The sequence below is a fragment of the Medicago sativa genome, chromosome 2, assembly GCF_051527215.1.
Source record: "Medicago sativa cultivar Bolivia chromosome 2, Bolivia_mono, whole genome shotgun sequence".
NCBI classification, from domain to species: domain Eukaryota; kingdom Viridiplantae; phylum Streptophyta; class Magnoliopsida; order Fabales; family Fabaceae; genus Medicago; species Medicago sativa.
The window spans coordinates 9,861,428-9,884,651 of NC_140750.1; the positions used below are offsets into that span (position 1 = coordinate 9,861,428).

The 23,224-nt window shown below is 32.3% G+C and overlaps 1 protein-coding gene across 3 annotated transcripts; it reads left to right on the plus strand.

The window, feature by feature from the left end:
- Window positions 1-7,223: 7,223 nt before the first annotated feature.
- LOC146944356 (lipase-like) lies at window positions 7,224-13,118 on the plus strand. Of its 3 annotated transcripts, none has more exons than XM_085742750.1 (11): window positions 7,224-7,326; window positions 7,468-7,768; window positions 8,624-8,703; window positions 9,209-9,317; window positions 9,393-9,459; window positions 9,600-9,667; window positions 10,339-10,411; window positions 10,490-10,651; window positions 11,594-11,788; window positions 12,391-12,479; window positions 12,653-13,118. In XM_085742750.1, exons 4-11 carry the CDS (start codon window positions 9,256-9,258, stop codon window positions 12,876-12,878), a joined length of 942 nt encoding a protein of 313 aa, XP_085598876.1. In that variant the 5' UTR covers window positions 7,224-7,326; window positions 7,468-7,768; window positions 8,624-8,703; window positions 9,209-9,255; the 3' UTR covers window positions 12,879-13,118. The 3 variants fall into 3 exon arrangements, with proteins under 3 accessions (XP_085598876.1, XP_085598875.1, XP_085598874.1); XM_085742749.1 differs by having other exon boundaries at window positions 7,468-7,548; XM_085742748.1 differs by having other exon boundaries at window positions 7,468-7,548; window positions 9,209-9,274; window positions 9,412-9,459.
- Window positions 13,119-23,224: the final 10,106 nt, after the last annotated feature.

A 23,224-nucleotide genomic window follows, 5' to 3' on the forward strand; every position in this document is an offset into this window, starting at 1 on the left:
CATGGATTAATTACCGCATAATGCTTGATTATTAATCTTTAATGCTTTCCTTTATTTTTTTGAAAATAATAATCTTTAAGTCCCGTAAGTTTAGCTCAGTTGGTAGCTACCAGGGACAATGTTTGCAGGGGCCGGGGTTCGAACCCCGGACTCCCCACTTCTCCACACTTTAAAAATACTTTAAAAATGTGTGATCTAGCCACTAGGCTATTGAACCAAAAAAAATAATAATAATCTTTAATGCTTTCCTGTTGTCGTGCACCAGGTATTAAAAAATTTCTCCACACTTTAAAAATACTTTAAAAATGTGTGATCTAGCCACTAGGCTATTGAACAAAAAAAATAATAATAATCTTGAATGCTTTCCTGTTGTCGTGCACCAGGTATTAATTGCATTGACTTCTACTTTTTATTTTTATTTTATTTGATGGCCATGAGGATCGAACCATAAACACTGATATGAAAAAAAGGAAAATCTTGCCACTGCACCATGTACTTGTTTCTGACCATATCTGAAATAAATTTTATATATAAATATATTATATGTACATTTTTATCTTACCAAAACACGTTATTAAGTTTTTTGAAAAAAATTATAATTGACTATAATTTTTTAATAGGATAAGGCACGTATTATTTTTTTAGGTGTATCAAACACATCTTATGTTAATATATGTAAGACAAATTTTTTTTTTTGAGGAAGACAAAATATATTTATAAATAATGCCATTATCATTAAGATATAGCTAAATTCTAGTTATTTATAAATCTGAATACCAAATTATTTGTTTTTAGTACAATTCAACAAAGATATATTTTTTTCCTTAAAAAAAACAAAGATATATTTTTTTATAAATATCGAGTTATATAAACGAGTCATCCGATTTAATCCGGTTCAGTTATGCGGTTCAACCTGTAACCCAGTGGTTCGACCAATAACTCATTGACCCACCAACCTTACCGAGCCGGTTTTTAAAACTGTGGTTGATTTGATCCAGCTCATCCTTCAGCCCTAAAATGGTGACATCGTTGCGAATCCTAAACAGATGGGGTTGTTTTCCTCCGATGTAGTAGACTGGCGCTAGGTTTGTGTTCGGATCAAAGCCAGGGAATTCCATAATATTTTTTTTCAGGTGTAGTTTACTTGTAATGAAAACAGAGACCCCTATTTATAGAGTTATCTGGGCGTTGTGGACCACATAAACTCTTGGTGCAATGTGGATCACACAAAAGAATCTAATGATGATCTGCTTTCTGAATTTCAAAATACGAACCATCCATCGCCCTACAGAAAGGCCAAGTTTCCCTTTGTTTCACCAAGATCATATTTTTCCGGAAAATATAATCCGGAATCCACGTGTTAATTTCGGATTACATATTCCGGACTGCATCAGAAGCTTTTGGCCGGTGGTCTGCACCACAAAGAAAACGTTTTTCAAACGTTTTGGGCGGTGGTCAAGTTGAAAAACGTGTTTTTACACATTTTTTTTACTGTAATTATGGCTTTCCCACCCTTTTTTTACCCTCCATCCCCTATAAATATGCTTCATTTTCTCAAAAAATGTCACACCCTCTTCTTTCTCCTCTTCTCTTCTTCTTTCTACAACGACGTGTTTCCATCGCTCGCCTTTCATAGAAAGAGGCCTCTTTGGAAATCCATCAGGGGTTATATAATCGGTCAACGAGGAAGGGGTCAGTTTGGGTCTGAGGTTGGTCTGCATGGTCTCTTGCTCCTTAGAGGCCCTTGTGGCCCCTCTGTTTCCCCTCCAATAGCAAAGCTACTGATATGTCCTATCAGTAATGTTGTTTTCTTCTTCCCATCCCCCCTCTTTCATCCACCCCTCTTTCCTCTCCACCAGTGGCTGGAGCCACTGGTATAACTTACCCCCTCCCCCTTAGAAATAGTTTTAGGTTCTTTTGTAAAAAGCTTCAACATTTGTAATGTATTATTCATATATTAATAAAATGACTTCTTTTTATCTTTGTGTTATTTTTATTTTTGTTTTATATTTCTATTTGCAGTTATTTTAAAAATTTGAAAGCTTAAAATGAAAAAATTATGGAAAAAGGTCGTTCCAGATTTTAAAATCTGAATAAATCTTGAAAATATTAACAATTAGATCGGAAAACTAAATCCGGACCAGGGGTAAAAGTGGAAAAAAAATAGGGCGCACGAGAATAACATAGGGTGGGAAAAGTAATACTCTTTCCCACCTTTTTATGTTACACTTAGGCCCATTCTTAATGGACTTCTTGGTTTAAGTTCAAGTCATGAAGCCCAGCGAATATAATAGAGGTTTAAGCCCAAGTCATGAAGCCCGGTGAATATAATAGGAGACAAAAAAGTCAAAAGAGATGGAAGAGAGAGTGGGAGGAGAGATATTAGAGTCTAGCATCGGTTGGATTCGGTCCTAAAAATTTCTATCTCTAAAATATTTCATCTACATAAAATGAAAAAGGATATTATCGAACTCATCTTAAAGGTGTAAATGCGATTTTTGCCCTTGCAACTGTGGTGTTTTTTAGTTTTAGTCATGTTAGTGTTTTTTTGTTTGGCTTTAATCAGTGCAAATTATAAAAAAAAAATATTGTATTTAGTTGTTGTTATCGACTTATTGGCCCACATGACGTGATTTTGTTGAACCTTTTATGATGACGGAGACTAAAAACAACATATTTTGAATTTGTGAAAACTGAAGCCAAACAAAAACTTTCGGGAACTAAAACCAAATACTATGGTATAATAACATTGGTTCAGATTATATTATTATGTTTAATTCAATCTTAATTATGGGTTATAATAGATCTTAATGATATAATCATATTGTTTATGTGAAACATGACTTCTCTAAAATATGATTATTTGAAATAAGATTTATGTGAAATGTTCTTGGTGTAAAATATGATTTATGTGAAACGTGGTTTGTGTAAAATGTATTTTATATGAAATGAAATATGATTATGTAAAATGAAGTTTATGTGATATATGTGAAACATGGTTTACATGAACATTCAACTTATACCTACAGTGACTCTCGTTTAAATTAGTGGAATAAAATTTGATATATTTATATTTTGTCATAATAATAAATTTCTCTAATTTAGGGAACAAAACATTTGTGTTAAGGGACTTAGATGAAATTTTCAAATCAAATAAAAAAAATATCAATCTACTCTTTTAAAATTGATTGAAGGTTTCTCTCTACTTCCCTCTCCTCAAACTCTCAAATATATCCTTAGACAATTATCCATTACTTATAATCACAACTACATCTCATTCAAAAAAAATTAAATAAACATAAAATGTCATTTTTCACGAGTGCCGTATAAATTATTTTTTCGTGTATACAATTTCTAATGCTTTTCATTTATAAAGCGGAAATTTTAAATTTTTAAGGCAATATACGTTTACGTCACACTTCGGCAATCATGCTTTGATATATAATAAGCAGGGGTGACTTTGAGCATGAGCGGCGGTCCAAGGAACCGTGTTTTTAGACACGTCAAAATTATTATTTATACTTAGTAGTTAGTAGGATATGCATATATTTACTTTTAACTCATTTTCATTAATTTTATTGCAACAAAAATCATAGGAAAAAAGACATTTGAATAATTAAAATACTCCCTTTGTTTCTTTTTGAGTGTTTTTTTAGAAAATTAACACGAAATTAGTGATGTGTATTTTTGCATATTTTCTTCCTAATATACCCTCATTTTAATCCACCAATAAATTCCAACTTTTTTGTGCACATTTTATCTTTCCAATAAATTTAATATGTTGTTTTTCTCTAGTAACAAACAATTGTCAGTTATTATCTTTTTCTCCAACAAATTCCTTTTTTTTTGCGCGATCTCTCATGACAGACAATTGTCAATTTTATAAATATTGCGCATATCTTTTTAATTATTTTAACTCAGTATAAAAATTATTTCAACTTCACATTAATCAAAAGCTAAGAAAAAAAAATAACTTTCTTCTCTCAAATATGTTCTTTTACTTTGCACTTGGATATTGCATGACATACATGAATACACTTGTTACACCACTATACCTTGTCTCCCCATTTGTAAGAGTGGTATTATACTCAAAAGATTGTTGAAATTTGAGGAAAAAAGGTAACTCCGCCATTGCCCAATGTCGTCGAAAACCTGGAGTACTGTGCAATACATCTGGCGTACTACGACTAATGGTTTCATCAAACTGTTCTTTCAAGCGAAAAACCATGCCTCCAGCATAACATGCATCAATTAATAATACTAATAAAACTCCAACTGTCAAACGATCTAATATCCGATTAATTTGCCAAGTTGTATGCACAAAAAGGAATAAACCATGAATACATTCCAACTTAATTAGACTAATAGTATTCATGTGAGAAGTAATAAGAGATAACACTCATACATTTGCAATTTCAACATGTTAAGCATACATACATCAAACGTTTGCTTTATGAAATCCTCAATTTTTCCTTGATATTCAATTTTAATCCTTTATATAAGAACAATAAAATGAATTCAGTTCACCTCTTCATCAACAATTTAACATTTTAATCTTAACCAATTTAGATGAACAAAGAATATGATCAAACCAAAAAACAATTTGTTTGGGTTGCAACTCATAATCTAAAGAGTATTAGAAAATTAGACAATTAATAAAAACAGGAAGAACATCCTGCTCAAAGTTATTTTATCAATAATCGTGTCACGCACAAGGTTGTCACAAATTCAATCATTCGAAATTAATATCTATACTTTATAATCAAGACAACATCTATAAATCAAGATGTAAGATGAAAGTGTAATTTATAATAGAATTTATAAGATATCCAATCAAGCAACAATTGTGGGAACCTAACCTTATCCTGACTTAGCAATGATAAATAAATCAAACGTTCGTGAGACAATAGTATAGGCTACATAACATAATTAGTAAATAAGTAACATATAATTAAAAACCAGTCTCAATTATCTAGGGTCAACCGCATTTTCTAACCAAACAAAAATAGAACATCTATTGCATCTCCGTGTTATTTTCAAATTATCAAGTCATTCTAATTTCATTTCAATAATACATCCAACACATGTTTGAAAACTAGATATCAAAGTGAGTGGAAGAAACATTTACCTTTAGCGGCTTCTCCATCTTTTGGTATGCTGAACTGCAAACTAAAGATTGTGATTCTGGAAGGGTGTTGTCTTCACCGTTGTCTCCGAAATGATTTGGACCGATGGGGTTGGTTCCGTGACCACTTAAGTAGACGAATAGGTCGTATCCTAGTTTGGAATTCATGACCATTTTATCAAGCCTTTCAAGGAAGTGTTGTGCACTAACATCATTGAGCCTTTTTATTGTAACAGCCCGGTGGGCCCCTCGCAAGGCACTGCACCCACCGCACCGCACTGTTACTCACAAGCTTAATCACTATCCCCCTGATAGTGTTTTTGCCTCCCGTGGGAATCGAACCTAGTACCTGGGGATAAGTACTACTTCAATGCATTCCCACTACCAATTGAGCTACTAGCTCAATTGGTAGTGGGAATGCATTGAAGTAGTACTTATCCCCAGGTACTAGGTTCGATTCCCACGGGAGGCAAAAACACTATCAGGGGGATAGTGATTAAGCTTGTGAGTAACAGTGCAGTGCGGTGGGTGCAGTGCCTTGCGAGGGGCCCACCGGGCTGTTACAATAAAATTCTATCATGAATAAATTCAATGTTTTCTTCTTTATAGTTGAAAATCGTTTTTAACACTTTAATGACTTATTCTGCATCACTAACGCAATCATTCAACCATTTCTCCATGTTGTTATCTTCTTGGTAGTAATTCAAAGACATCGCAAAGAGCATTCTTATTGATCGTGAGAAAAAAATGAAGAAAGAATGTTATATGATAGATAGAGAGAGTGGGAAAGAAAGAATGAGAAGAGGGAGAGAGTGAAAAATATGAGTTTATTTCTTGATTGTATATGGTATGTTGTTTCTAACTTTGAAGAGAGGGAGAGGTACAATGATGGTTTGCGGTTTGAGTTTGTGTGCTTTGTATGGTTTATGAACACCGAGAGTGAGAGAGAAATATGAGAGGGAAACTTAGGAGGGAAATGAAACCCAAAATTTGCATCCAGATGTGGTAAAGACAATAGTCATACATTAATATCATGAAATATGGAAGGATAACAGTTAGAAATGACGTGATCCGTTGCATGCGTTTCCAAGACGATTTGTGGTTTCAAACTAAAGGCTTCCAAGAGTTTAGTGTCCATCACACTTTACAATGAGGTGTGATGGATTCGGGGATGGTGGGGGAGTGAAGAGTAAAATTGCAACCATAGATAAACACTCGGTATTTTTATCATAAGTTGCTTTAAAAAAATGTTTTGGTTTTATTATAAGTTGTTTTAAGATACCGATTCATTATTGATGATATCTTCCTCTCACATCTTTTACCATTTATTACTCTATCCTTTTTCATTATTTTAATCTCTCCTTTCCACATCATTAACAAGGGAGTCACTCATAATCGATTTTTCTAATACAAAATAAACTATACTTATTAATATGTGTAAAAATGTTAAAACGACTTATAATAAAATACGGATGATGCAATTTTTTGTTGGATGTTATTCAAGATAATCTTGATTTGTTTTAGTTTATTGGTTTTGATGAAGGTAATTTTTAATTTATTTTTGAGTTTAGCGATGAAGATGATGAATACAAAGGTGAAACTCATGGGTTAAAAGGGGTAAAGATCCTCTCCATTTTGTATAATAAATGGAGTATGCAATTTGGAGAGAGATAGACACATAAAATAGATAGTGGGTCCCATCATCATTAATTATTTTTTAGTTTTTCAAGATTTTTTTGTGTCTATATCTCTCCAAATGGATGAAATGGAGAGAATACCAAATGGAGAGGATCTTAACCCGGTTAAAAGAATTGGTATTTTCCTACAAAAAAAAAAAGAAAAAGGAATTGATATTTAGTTTCTTAAATCTGGTTAAAATATATTTATTATATACACGCAATAATTTTTTTAACAAACACACGCATATTATTCCTTAAAAAAAAAACGTGTAACAATAAAAAATAATAAATTAGAGTTAAAATACGTGACGGAAATGACGAAATCAACCTCAGCAACGTTGTGATCACGCTAGTATTTTCCTTTTTTTGTTGTTATCCAGTTATTTATTAACTTTCTTCCTATTTAATCCAAAACCTTCACGACTCTTCAACTTCTCTTCCCTTCTCACCGGGAAATCTCTGCGGCGGCGACGGCGACGGCAGAAAATATATTCCCCATTCGGTGGCGTTTTTTCTGTACATGTATTTAATTTTTCCCTAATTGTTATTTTATTTTATTTGATTGATATTGAATTGCACGAACACGCAATTTGGGTGTTGCTGAAGCAATTAACGTATTCTTGACGGAAAATTGATTTGTTTTTATTTCAATTTCAATTGCAGAGTATTATAGTATGGGCAAAACTTCGTGGTGCTTGATTTTTGTTACCTGTTTATGTCTTTTTGCGTTTTCAGATGGTAGAGGTAAAGTGTGTAACTTTTGCAGCAATGTTTCTTTATGTTTTTTAATTCATTGTGTGTGTTTAGTCTTGTGTGGGTATAATTGGAATTGTTTCATGTTTGTTTGGTTGGTGGAATTGTGCTTTATTTGAGAGTGGGAAAATGGGGCAAATAGTTAAAGGATCAAAGATTGAAGAATCCCTTTTGAAAGAGTTTGACAAAGGAAATAATATCAACAATTAGGGTATAATATTCTTTTGCTCGTACGTGGCCTAGCATCTCTGTAGCACCAACACTTCTAATTGTGCCCGATGTGACAGACACACGTGATCACATTCAATTATGTCACATTCTTAAATTTATACGGGTGACGACATGATTGTGTAGTGTCTGGTCCCTGGTGATGTGTATGTGTTAATGCTTCATAGGCTAGTATTGATTTGCATTTTAAAATAGTTGGACGATTATTGATGGGTAAACTCAGCGCTGTATTGCGAAAAACTGGTTTTTTCAAATTTTGCTACCATACAAATACAATGCAAGCATGTTATAGCTGCTAACAACACTTTGTACTAGATAGTGTATCATGGAACAATAGCAATTTGTTCAAATTTTGCTACACTATAGTACTATTGTGTTGCCATTGCCGCTATTTGACAATTCTGGGAAAACTTAGGTTAGACATCATAGAATTTGTTTTTTAAGTTTTTAGTACAGCTGTTCCCTTGCTCTTGGACTCAAAAACCATTGGCAGGGTGAAATGGGTTTATCTGTGCATGGTTCGATCAGAATACCTAATTTAAAAGGCAAGGATCAATATTATGGGCCGTTCAACTTCGAACTATGTCCTTTTATTTTAATTATTTTTTCATTGTTTGGGTAATCTATGACTGATGCATGCTACAGAACTCCATATATGAGATATTTCTTTTTATGCTTTTGAAGATGTCATGAACGATTCAGATATGCAGATATGTCTATTGCTTAGATCAACAAATATAAACTTGTGTGATATAAAGAAATTACATTTTGAACCATAGTCTTTTACTCTTGTGGACCTTTCACACTTTCACACCAATGATACACTTTTCATTTGCAGAACTCAAGACCAGGCATACGAGTCATCTTGCGCAGTATAATCATACACTGGCTACCATATTAGTGGAATATGCTTCTGCGGTGAGTTAATATATGTTCAACCTAAGCAATGCATATAGAGGAATTATAATTATTGTACGTATTATTTTTATTCTAGTCTTGTCAGAGGGTTGATCGGGAATTAATGATTGTAATGAAAATTTCAAGTTTCAACCTGGCCTTGCTTAAGTAGGTTTTAAGGCCACCACTTCAAACCATATCTTCTTTATTTTACAGATCAAAGAAGTCATTGTCTTCAATTATGCTTTTGCCTAACATAAATAATTTAATAATTGAGGGACCTTCTCACATGCTAACATTGATTGAGAGATTCCTCATCCTGACCAGCTCATAGCCAGAACTAGCCAAACTATCAGTTATTGCATTTTATCGGTGTGTGGCCTAGATTTTAGAGTTTAAGTCATCTTGCTTGCATGATGCAGTGAATCTGAAGTTTTGTTACATGCATTCGGTCAAGGCAAATCATGTGGGCATTCTGTATGAATTATATACAATAAAAGGACTGAAATAGGTCTGGTTCTTGCAGGTATACTTGTCAGATTTGACTCAACTTTTTACTTGGACGTGCTCTAGATGTGGCGACTTGACCAAGGTGCTGATAATATGAACATTAATTTAACTTGTTCACTCAAGTTGTGAGTGAGCTTCGAATTATTTACATTCTAGTATTCTACTAATTTAACTCTTCTTCCAAAATAGCTGGTCTAAAGATATTTTACATTTAAACAGGGATTTGAAATTATAGAGTTGGTTGTTGATGTCGAGCATTGCTTACAGGTCGGTAAACTCTCATCACAGATCAATATTCCTTTACCTATAGAAACAATGAATTCTATTTATTTTATTTGTCTACTCGTTAATTACTTCTATTGATGTACTATTTTTTCTTATGTAATTATTATTACATCCTATTCTAGGCATTTGTTGGAGTAGCCGATGATCCGCGTGCTATTATCATTGCATTCAGAGGAACTAATGAACACAGGTGGATTTTATTTCTGGCTTAAGTTTTGTGTGTTATTTGCACCCAAATTCCATAGTCACCATTAAAATGGATCGATTGTAGTTTAGTGTTATGTGTGTATGTCTACACACAGATGCCTGTATATTTTAGAAAAAAAGAAAAAAAAAATGTCTTCCTTATGCATGTGAAGTTTGTATGAACATATATTCACATTTTTGCACATGCAATTGTAAGTTAATAAATGCAGTTTATTTGATTTATTGTGAATGCAATGTATTACTGGCATAGAGGCGGTGAGCAAATGACTAAGTAATACGGAATTGTTTTCAGTTTTTTTGCACAAGGCATGCATTTCTGTGATCCAAAATTGATCAGCAGGGTTCTTTAGATGACTCTCTATTTTTCAGATCATGTTTGAGATGTTGTAGGTTGTACATCATAGATTGTTCTTTTTGAAAGGGTCAGAAGCTAGATTATCTATATACGAATAAAACATATTGTTTATTATGTTTGTTAAGAGAGCATTCTTCTCCTATATTGACCTATACGAGAACCATTTTACTATGAAGAAAACATTTGTCCATAAAACACGTTTAAAAGGAAAACAGTTTACGTCTTTCAGATTTTTGGTTCACTTCTGAAATAACTTTATTATATTCTGAGCTTATTTGTTTAAAACTGCTTTTATGTAGTTTACAGAACTGGATTGAAGATTTATATTGGAAACAGCATGAAATAAATTATCCAGATATGGACGATGCAATGGTATGTGAGCGAACGCTTTAGCCTTACTTTGTGTCTGTAATATTTTCCATTCTGAAATATTATCATCATTCTCTACAGGTACATCGTGGTTTTTATACTGCATACCATAATACAACAATACGTCCTGCAGTTTTAGGGGCTGTTGAAAGAGCAAAGAAGTTTTATGGAGATATTCCAATTATAGCGTTAGGACATTCTATGGGCGGAGCAATGGCTGCGTTTTGTGGACTTGATTTAACGGTAACTATAGTTTAGCTTTCTTGGTATTGTACACCCAGGTTTTGTTGTTCCATATGTATTGTCTTTATTTTTCCTCAGGCAGGGGCTTTGAATATTTTAGGGAAACATTGTATTTGGAAAAATGATTTTTTTTATTATTAGAAATTTGAGAGAGGTCGGCAAAACGCTATCTTCAACACCCTTTCTACTATTGTGTGAAATTTTGTCTCACTAACTGGAGTGGACCCATATTATTTGCTGGGGCCTACATGAAATTCAACAATATAGTGTGTCGGAAAGAGTATGTACAAATTTATAGATGGTGGTCTCAAGCTTAGGTAAAAGAGGAGGGCTGTATTATACCCTGGCAGCTATGGAAAAGTTTGGCAAATCTTTTTTGACAAGGATCAACAATGTAGCTATGGAAAAGTTTGGCAAATCTTTTTTGACAAGGATCAACAATGTAGCTGGAGAAGCACCTATAAATTTGTTCCGTAGTTTTTATGTTTTTATATTTGTTATTTGTGTTGGGATATATCATATGAACAAGTATAATTTAGTGCATATTACTAATAGGGTTTATCTATAAATTACACATTGATCAAGAAATGAACCTAACCGCTGGACAAGTAAATTGGAACAGGGTTTGTTTGGTCTGTTCTGTTAGTTCTTTTAGTTAAATTTGGTCTATATATTTTTGTGGTGTTGGATGTCAGATAAGTTAAAATGCCAAGGTTAAAACTAAAATCCAACCAATCAGCTCATGAACACTCGATTCATGAAAAATATCTATTTTTTGTCAGTCATGATTAATATCTAGAACTAATCAGAACAGTGTCCAAAATTCAAACTACAAATCAGTGCTATTATTTTGTACATATCATTGTTTAAACTCTCATTTCAAGATATTCCTATTATACGAGGATGCATAATTACTTGTTTGATTTTACATTCTTATTACAGGTAAATAAACAAGAAAAAAATGTCCAGGTTATGACATTTGGACAACCACGTATTGGGAATGGTGTTTTTGTATCTCTCTACAGCAAACTAGTTCCAAATACAATCCGAGTTACAAATGACCATGATATTGTTCCCCATTTGCCTCCATACTATTACTATTTACCACAGAAGACATACCAGCACTTTCCGAGAGAGGTAAGTTGCATAACAAAGTGATGAAATCTGTACTTCAAAACCAGTTATATTATCGCGCTTGTATGTTGAAAGCTGTATCCCCTTTGATGGTGATTATACTTTGTTTTTTCTGGCATATATTAATATATCAATTTTCACCTAGTAGCAATACAAAATGATAACCTGGTTTCCTTGTATTCAAAATAATGATCTTATCTCTTTCATTATGGACATGTTTCCTATGCATTCAAAGTTTGTTTTTACCTGTTGCTCATGGCTCACTCTTCTAATAAATTTAAAATAAAATTTTAGAGCACTACAAACAATGACTGCATGCTATTATTGGTGTCATTAAAGTTTGATGCTTGTTTGTCTGTTTTGGGGTGACTTAGTAGTATGTGATTTGCCAACTCTCTGCACACCCAGCAATGTGAGAGGTTCCTATTTGTGTCTTCTCTATCAGCTTGTGTGTTGCTTGGACCATGCAATAATTTTGTGTGGGTCATTCTGCTTTGTCATGATCTATAACTCTTGGATTATTTATGGCAGGAAATTTACATACCTGCAAAATTTGTTTTCAATTTGTTTTATAGTTTTTCAAGAATCTTTGTTGTGGATTGCAGGTATGGCTTTATAACATTGGATTAGGTAGTCTTGTGTACAGGGTTGAGAAGATTTGTGATGGATCTGGTGAGGATCCATCTTGCAGCAGGTTAGTCAATTTGTTGTTAAAATGCAACCGAATGTTGACTTACTGAAAACTTTGCCACTGCAGTGGATTCTACTAGTACTAAGTTATAGAGTATCACTTAATTTTAGTGTTATGCTGATGCTATCTCCAACCCTCCATATAGCTGCTGAAATTTGAATTATTGCTTTTTGCAGGTCAGTGAGTGGGAATAGCATCACAGACCACTTAGTCTATTATGGTGTTGACATGGGATCGGATGATCCACAAACATGCAGAATCGTTATGAATTCCGACGTTCTGAGAACTAGCAGCACCAGAGATTCAAGAGGAAACTTCATCTTATCTAGAGATCCTACAAGTTCCCTTCTCAAATTGAGTAGAGAGTTTGACAATCAGGAAAAGGCCGTTAATGTCTATTGAATTGGCATGAGATATCTCTTGCTACATAATTGTGGGACGTTATACTTATTCTTTTCTTTCTTCACAGTCCTTTCAAATGCGGCCGAAGAATTTCATCAGCCGTAACTGGAAGAAGATTGCGTGTATAGGCTTTGTATATATTCGTCGTTGTATATATGACTCAATTCTTGGTGCCGATGTTAAGTATAGAATTTCACATACAAATTCTAGTCATTTGACTAATAATATTTGATTTCCTCATTTTTTTTTCTTTCTTTCCGATGTTAAATTTTATTAAATATATTTTCTGTTTCTCCCATTCATTAAAATTTTGTTTTGGTCTGCTTTCATCTTCTGTCCATGATATTTGCTTATCAATTAGTGTGTAGGCAGGCAAATAGTAGTTACAAGCGTGACGCAACATACACAAAACAGGTCAAAAGTGGATGAATTGGACCCCCAACTTACCCATAGCCCCACACCACAAGTGTAGCTATAAGTTGTACAAAATTGAATAGGTTTGGTAAGTTTTTGAAAGGTTAAATTGCACGTCTCTTATGTTTATTTTAACTTTTAGACTGATCTTCAATGTTCAAAAAGTTTTAAGTTTAAGTTAATAAAAATTAGTGTTTTTATTCAAATTTTCATCTAAAACAACCACATGGCTGATAGAGATACACACATGGTTAATTATTGGGCTATCGCGTTTTAGATAAAGTTAACTTAAATTTCATTGAAAGGACAAACTTATGCTCACAGCAATAAGAAATTCTAAAACCATTTAGTCAAAAGACTAGTTTATAGAAGAGGTGTTACGAGTGTGTTCAGATAAAGCATGTCTTGAAATAATGGTATAGGTAGGTATGATAGTCAGTTTTTTTAGTATACTATGAAAGTATGTCGTGCATAATTGTAAAACGTGACAATAATATTTGAAATAATGCCACAAACATGAATAGTTGTATTTTTTATTTTTCGTATACCTCATTGGCTATTAAAGACAAAGTCTTGCAACATATTGGACGAGGAAAAACAAATAAAAATTCATTGTGTTTAAATAAAAACATGTCTTTCTAAGTTTTTCACTTCTTTCTGAAAGCTCTAGTTATCATGTTCTTGTCATTAATTCCTCTATAGAGATGCAAATATTCCATCCATCTCACAATTATTGTCTCTAGCATTTTTTTCTTTTTTTCAAAATAATTGTCACTTTACAATACCAATGCAACATTTATTATTTTTTTCCACTATTATACCCTTATTTGGTAACCTTGGCGCAACTGGTAAAGTTGTTGTCATGTGACCGTAAGGTCACGGGTTCAAGTCCTGGAAACAGCCTCTTGTGTAAAAACAGGGTAAGGCTGCGTACAATACACCAAATGGTGGGACCCCTTCCCGGATCCTGTATATGCGGGAGGTTCAGTGCACCGGGTTGCCCTTATTTATTATATCCTTATTTATTGAATTTCATCCAAATTAACCATTCCACTAACTACAATTAATAAGGGTGTTTTAGTAAATGCTATTAATTTTATCATTGAAATCAACACAATTAATCATTTCCTTAATAATCGTGCACAACCCTTAAACGACTAATATTGTAAGATGGAGGGAATATGTTCTACACTTGTCTCAAACAAGGATCTATGTGTATAAAAAAACATTTGACTATTGATCCATGCCACACTCCTCTCTATTATAAGATGATAATTATCGCAAATTTTTTTTAGTCCCTATAAAAAAAAATACTTATAATTTTAGTCCCTGCTAAAACAAAGTTTGATTAATTATCCTTAAACTCTTAAATTTTTGAACGATTTTTTTGAGACAAGATTAGAACACTATGAAAGGTTCGTTTACTAAAATTTAGAATTTTCAGACATGAAATGAATTAAATATGATTTTTTTAAAACGACAAAAGTTAAAGATAAAAAGTAATAAAATCTGGATGTAGAAATCAAATTTTGCGATAATTTTTTGCGGAGGAACTTTTAGTAATGTTCTAAACATGTCTGCAAAAAATTGTTCAAAAATTTAAGAGTTTAAGCATAAATTAAACAAATTTGAATTGAGTAGGGACTAATACTCGGGGCAAAAAAAAACAAAATTAGGGACTAAAAATGCTATTAAAATTAAGTAAGGACTAAACTTACAAGGTCGCTATTTTATAGGGACTAGAAACATAATTAACCCTAATTTTAATAGTTAGTTTGTGCTTGATGCTTTTGTTTGCGGCTGTTTGGTGTCTTTTTGACAATCCAATTAAGACTAATATAATAATATGTGAGGTTCTCGACAAGTGTGGTATCATAGCTTCAACAATAGGCGGAGCATATGATATGAATATAATAGAGTAAGTAAATCACTTAACCATGACAACTCTTTAAGCGTAAGAGATTTAATATGTAACTTAACATTTTTGAAAAGATCAAGTAAATAGACATGTAGTGTGATTCAAAAAAAAAAAAAAGACATGTAGTGTGATTCGGCAAAAGCTACACTTTGGAGATTAAAAAAATCACGATGTCACCGTGATTTTGCCGGACTCATGGTTGGTCCAAACATACACGTAATAATAATGTTGTGAGAGTCACTCTTCAATTTTCTTTTCATTGACTATGCTTTCTCTCTTCATTGTAAGAAAAACCTATGGCTGCGATTTTGATTTGTGGTTCTAGTTACATTGCGATATTTTGATAGAAAAAAACGGCTGCATGATGTACTCAACACTCGTGATTCAAAGTCGCAAACCTTTCTTTGAAATTGTGCTCACAATTCAAGATTCGTCATTAGTATTTGGCAACATAACTTTTTTTTTTTATTAAAATATTTGTCTTTCGAGAAAGAGAAATGACATTTGAACAACAATTTTGTGTAGGGGTGTAACGGTTCGGTTTGGATTGGTTTTCAGTCAAAAAAATGTCCGAACCGATGAAACCTTCATCGGTTTGGATTGGTTCGGTTTTTACTGTTTTTCAAAAAAGAAACCAAACCAAACTAATCGGTTTGGTTCGGTTTGGATTGGTTCGGTTGATCGGTTTATTTAAAAATACAATTAAAAAAAATTCATATTCTCACAAAAATATTCCATAGATCTTTGTATAATTGTATTTCATATTTTGTTTTTTCATGTTTTCTATTTTTCAAACAATTTTTTATAACTAACCTTTCTCAATATTTCATACATATGATCCAAGATTCATTCATCCATCATTCTTCAAAAACAACTTCATCAAACTCAAATATTTCAATCATTCATGATCCATACATGCATCATTCATCAACAAACACAAACATTCCAAAAAGAACATCCTAAAATTAAAACATAGTCAAAATAACAAATCCAGGCAAACTGAAATTAAAACATCCTGAAATTTAATTTTGGGGCTAACCATAAGTTTGTGTGAGGTAGGATAATATTAGTAAAATAAGGAGTGCGGTTATCATCGGATTGGTTCATCGGTTTCACGGATTTCAAAATGAAAAACCATGAACCAAACCAAACTAGATCGGTTTTGATTGGTTCGGATCGGTTTCAAACCGAACCAAACAAGGTCGGATATTTTTTCGGTTCGGTTCGGTTTGGACTTTCGGTTTTGTTGGTTTTATCCGAACCACTTACACCCCTAATTTTGTGACAACTTTCTCTCTCATACTTACATTATATTTTCATTTTCACTCTCAATTATTTTGGTTTATGTGCCAAAACCTACATTCCTCTTTTTTATTTTGATTGTCGCATAAATTATCCTATAAAATGATTGTTCAAATACATTGTTCTTCGATAAAAGGTCTCTTATGTTCATTTGGAAATGGATATACCGCATGCAACATATTGCCATCAATACCAGTGCTAATCATATTTTTGATGAATCAATTCTCTTAAAAGCCATATTCATTCACGTCATATTTACTGGCGGAACCAGGGGGTGGCAAGGGGGAGCCTTGGCCACCCGATCTTAAAAAAAATAAATTTTTTTATACCCTAGAATTTGCATAATTAATTTGGCAGAATTGTAAATGATACTTTAATAAACCTATTTTTCTTGTCTAGTACACTTAACTTTGTCTCCTTTGCCAATTTCAATCATTCTTATTCATTACATATTGTTAAAATGAGAAACAAGATGGAACCTGAGTTTCTAGCCGATAGCATGTCAGTTTATATTGAAAGGGAAATTAGTGCATGTATTAGTTTCGAGTCAATTATTGATGATTTCAAGTCACTCGGAAAGCGTAAAGTGTCTCTTTAAGTATTTAATGATCGACTTTATATATTATGTAGTTTAAATTTTAAATGATCGATTTTTAATTTATTACAACTTAAATGTGTTATATGCAATATGATTTATATATTTTAGTTTATTTTGATGGCGGCCACCCCAAATTTTTTTGTCCGGCTCCGCCACTATATAGTAAAGTATAGTCTATTCACCAGATTCACGAGCTTATATTATAGACAATTGAAAGATTATACATCAAATCAAAGTATATCACTAAATAGAAGAAACTCTAATGGTGTACATATCATACTTTCTTCTCCAAGATAGTAATGATCCTTTAATAATATATATTACAATATATTTTCAAATCGAATACATTTGAACCTCTAGTCCCTGTATTAATTCCACAATCTCATATATTTCCCAACAAAAAAAATTCTTATTTATTTTGTCTTCACATCCTCTCTAATTGTTGAATTCTTTATTGTCAATGCAGCACAAACATGCCTATATAAATCTCCTCTCCCCAGTTTTCAAATCTCCTTAATGATTTTCACCTCCAGCTTCAACTTCAGAGGCTGAAACATTTGTGTCTTCGACAACTTCTTCTTCCTTAGCCGAAGTCTCTTCCTGTGCAACAACATCCTCTGTACACATACAAAACCAAAATAAAATAATTCATAATGAAAATTCATATGATACATGACATCTTTGAAAAAAGTTCCATGCATGATGCACAAAAAAAGGGTTTAAGGGAATACAAAAATATTAAGTTTTATATCTCAAAGAAACCTCTATTGGTTTATGCTATGCACATTGCACACCTTTTTTATTTTCTTCAGCCAAATTTTTCTCTTCTTCAGTACCAGCAGCATCATCAGCATTGATTTTCTTATCATTCTCTATCAATGCATCATCATCTTTTTTCTCAACTTCAGAAGAAGGTTCCTCCACAACATTATCCTCCTTCTCTTCATCATTTTTCTCAATTTCTTTAGAAGGTTCCTCCACAACCTCCTCCTTCTTTTCTTCATCATTTATTTTCTCCATAGCTTCGCCGTCTTTAACATCCTTAGCTGCACCATCCTTATTTTCTTCAACACCAGCCTCTTTGACACTTTCACTTTCCTTTTGTTCCTCAGCAGCTGAACTTGCATTGTCAACATTATTGTTTATGTCTTTGGTTTCTGTCTCATTGTCTATGATACTTTCACTTTTCTTTTGTTCCACCTCAACTGCTGAACTTACATTGTCAACATTGTTGTTTATGTCTTTGGTTTCTGTCTCATTTTCTTTGAAGGCGACGCTAGATTTCTTGCGTTGGAGGATGGTGGTGTTATCTGAAGCAACATCATGTTTAGATTTTCCACAACCCATTTTGTTGATTTATTTAGTTAAATATAAATATTATACTTTTGTGTGAATTAATTGATTTTGAGAGAGAAATAAGGAGAGAATGAATATTGAAATGTGGAATTAGTCTCTCTTATATAATAGGAACATTTGAAGACATGATGATTTATTTTGTTATGTGTTCTGCTAGCGTTGTATCAAATTAAGGTTTGCATGGGTGTGCCTAGGTGTTATTGAACTATAGCTGTTTTTTTCTGTTGTCCTGTGTGTGCTATAATTGGAGATTTTATATTTTTTGTGTGTGCTATATATAATTGCTGTTTTGTATATTGGTAACTTAGTTTGGCCACATTGATGAAAAAAGATAAATTAAGTAATTGGTTATAGGAAGCTGCTTTGGCAACATAATTTGGTTTTCTGTTTTAACCTTCTTCCAAGAATGGTAATATTGATGAGGTTTTATGTTTATTTTTTGAGTGGATCATTATTCTTGTACTTGAAATTGTAGTTTTCAAACAATTTGGTTCCTCAAATTAAAAAATTGGTCCATAATTTTTTTTTTGGTGGTCAGGGTTTGAACCCCGGACCTTGCATATATTATGCATTGTTCCTACCAACTTTTTTTATGGGACGTGTTCATAAAGTTGAAGATGGTAAACGTAATGTCAGAGATTGACGAGGATGAGGAGTGGTCGGTGGTGCACAAAACATGATATAATGAACGACATTTGATAGTTTTTAGAAGAATTAAACTCACATCGAAATGAGAGGGATCTTGAGATCTTGCATGTATGAGATTACACGGTCGAAGGAAGACTTATCAAAATTATTTGATCCTATCTATATCAACCAAATGCATCTTCTTTTTGTTAACTCATTCTATAAAAACTCCACAATTTAGCATACTTGACTTGGACCTATTTTGGGATGGAAGATCTTATGAAAGATTTTTGAAAAACGTGCGAGTGAAAACAAAACACGCTGAAAAGACTCGTGTTGATTTGTGGGGTCAGTCGACAATGCTTAAAACATCGTTATGTTACAGTAGTTTGTTCCATCTAATAATAAAAAATTAGCTAACTAATTCATCTAATAATTTATGAAATTTCATGAACGAAAATCTGACCGTAAATCAAAGGCTATGACCACAGAAATATAAGATGGAGTCTCTTCAATCCATATACAACTTAAATTATGAAGATCATGTTTAGCTAAATATAATAGTCAACTTGGTTGACCTCACACCAAACATAAACAAAATTTAAACTAGGAAAATAGACATTAAATTAATATAATCCCTAATAACTAACTTAGTTGAGATATTGTTGATGAACATTCAACGCGATGACCACATTAGAAGCATATGATTCCGTTATAAGATTTATAAAAGACATATCTTTTGCATAGTCTAAACCATTCCGCATAGCTAAAACTTCTGCTACCTATGAATCTGATAATGAAAAGACTTCTCAACAACTGACTAGTAGCAATGACAACACCTTCAGTATCTGTTTCCACAACACCAATACTCCACTTACCCATCCTCTATTACACTTGTTGTATCAACATTAAACTTATAACAACCACAAAAGGGGGTTCTAGTGAATCTCGAATAGGGTAAAATTGGACCTCCAGTTAGCGTCTCCAACAACACTCTACTAACACTATTATAATTAACAACATATCTTTGTGCCTTTTGAACAATGACAATCAGCTGAACATTAGTCCCGTTAAAACATTTTTTGTTTTTAACACATCATATTTCATAACACAAGGCCAACGCATGGACTATAATATCCTCATTTGTATCACTAATATTTCTTTCCAACCATTCTCGAAAAGATACATACCTAGAGTCATGTGAATTAAATACCACAACTAAAGAGGAAACAAGATATACATGCTTTGACCAATGATACTCCATAAAGATGTGTGAAATTGTCTCATTATATTACCCACAAAAAATATACAATGGATCACATTTGATTCATCTTTTTAAAAAGATAATTTTTGATTTGTAGTTTTGCAAATAAAATTCCCCAAACAAAATGGACATGTGTTGAAATACTTTTTATTTTTCGTAGTTTTTTCTACATTAGTCGGTCAATGTCAAATGCTTCACGCCTTGCCTCTAAAACACAACATGAACTCTTCACATAAATAGCAAACCATGAAATACCCCACACAAACTCATCTTACAATTGAAAGAAAGAAATTGGCGATAAAGAATTTGTTGAACCTCAAAATGAGTAATTTTTCATTAGATAACCATTTCATACATAAATAACTTCTTCAAACACAAAACAATAGTGTAACATTTTGCAAATATACATTTAAGTTATAACTTGGCAAAAGAACCATAAGTCATTTTAACTAAAAAAAAACTGTCTCATTTCATGTCATTTTAAAATATCAACAACGTAGCTTCTTCATTTATTTTTTTTTTGTCAACAATGTATTAGTTTTGTTTTTCTTATTAATCTATTATACTAGAGTTTTTTACTCTCTTTTCCCAACTATAGTAATCTATCTTTTAATCAAATACAATTTTATAACTACATTTCCTTACTCATGTATCATGAGTAAAATGACTTATATTTTAAGACAAAACGAGTAAATATGAAAATGATATCTTCAAATATAAAAAGTTTTGATTTTTCTTCTTGTAAAATCTTTTTGTATTATTTTTAATCCTTGTAAATATACCACTTTTTGCTTTAATCCTTATTGTTTTATTTCATTCTTTATAAAACTTTTTCATATTAGAATTGGTCTCAACATTATGTGAAATATTTGATTTTAATAAGTTAAAATAATAACAAATTAATTATAAATAAATATATATTATATGGAGAAAATTCAATATAAATAAATTTTACATAACTACACCAGAACACCAAATACCAAAAACAAAAAGTGATATATTTATAAAAATTAATTTTTTTTAAGAAATTAAAAACAAATAAAAGATATTTGTAGGTATATCAAAATCATACCTAAACCTTGTTTTTATGATATTGTCAGTTATCATGGAATAACATTTTCTGGTCAGATTGCATCTAATCCACCAAGGAGGATTCATAATTTCATGCAGTACCACTTGATAAGAACAGCAAGGAGGTGCATGAATCTCCAAGCCAAATAAAATACTAAAATTAGAAAAATAATGAAACGGTCCTTGAGAAATATCCAGATCACCTCGTGGGATCCATATGTCGAGATCCAGTTATTAGTTGTCCACCAAAACAGTTCAGACACTTGTTTGTCTTATAAGGAATATTAAAAAAACTTTACATGAACATTTGGGTGTTTTGTTAGGCTGTGCATCCAATATATATAGCAGATTTTGTGACTTTATTTTGTATGTGATGTGATAAAATAAATTAATAGTAATAATTAGTATATAAATATTTAAAAGATCAAGTTATTTATAGTTCACTAAAAATTTGCTTCACCCTTCTTGTAATTTTCACAATTGATGAGAGCTTTTGGATCCGGATAACATAGCTAAGGTAATTCATACACTAGTGAGAGTAATATTGAAATTCTTGCTATGTGGAATATTTGGTGCACAAGAAATAAGCTAGGTTTTGACAATGTCCAATCAACTAAGCACTCAACGATTTCAGCCTCTCGTATTCTTACTCCAACAATGGTGAGCTGGTAGCATGAAGATGAGGACAGACGAAGGGCACTCCATGAAGGGTAATTTGTGGAATGAAACTCGTATGCAAACATTCTCGTTAAGTTGAAAACTATTAGTTCAAATCATTTGTTATGTTCAACGAATTCCGGTCCATGTTGATCATCTACTTAGTGAATGATGCTTAGGTGTATTTAAAACTCCTCTTTTAGTTTTTTTTTCCTTTTCTTTAATTTTCTTTTGTAACAAAAAAATAATATCACAGTTGAGAACCTATCATGATACTGGAACAACTCTCTTAAATTTCCTCCAATTTTTTTTTTTTTTTTTTTTTTTTTGAGGAGATTGATGTTTCCACAAGTAAAACCGTGAAATGAAGCATGATTGCAACACAAAGATTTTTTGTTACGGTTAGTTGGCTTTTCCCATTTCTGAAATACCATTCGTTGATCTAGCGGCCATATCCCTTTATTTTATTCTGAAGTCATTCTCTTCTGCCATACCATGCCACCCCTTATCTTCTCTTTCTCTCTCTACTCTCCATCTCCAACCAAGTGGGCATATACTATTATCCATTATTAGATCTTGTACTTCTACCCATATTTTTTATTCATTTTTTCACCAACCTTTTCATCCTCAAAATTATACTAGAAAATTTTGATAGTTTGGTCCTAGTATATACACCCTCCGGTCACTATTATAAGCAAAAATCAATATTTTAGATTCATTCAATTAATGATGTTTATAGTCTTTATTATAGACCACATACATCATTTAATGAATGAATCTAAAATGTTGATTTTTGTTTATAATAGTGACCGGAGGGTGTAAGAAATACTAGTAATTTGCTCTTAAAATTGAACTGTTTAATCGAGTTTGGCTTTCCTCCATTTACATTTCTCGATTTAGTATCTATTAATGAGAGAGATAGACACATATGATAGTTTTGTGGGATCTATTAGTGTAATTCACTTAATTATTAATCTACATATGTGTTTATCTCGACACTAAATAGAAGAAAGTAAATTGAACGAACCTAAACTCTGTTTAATCAATCCGATTTATAAAGAAAATGCAGAATTGACACATTATTTAAGGAGTTAATGAGCACGCATCTTGAAAGAATTTTACACATCAAATGGACAGCC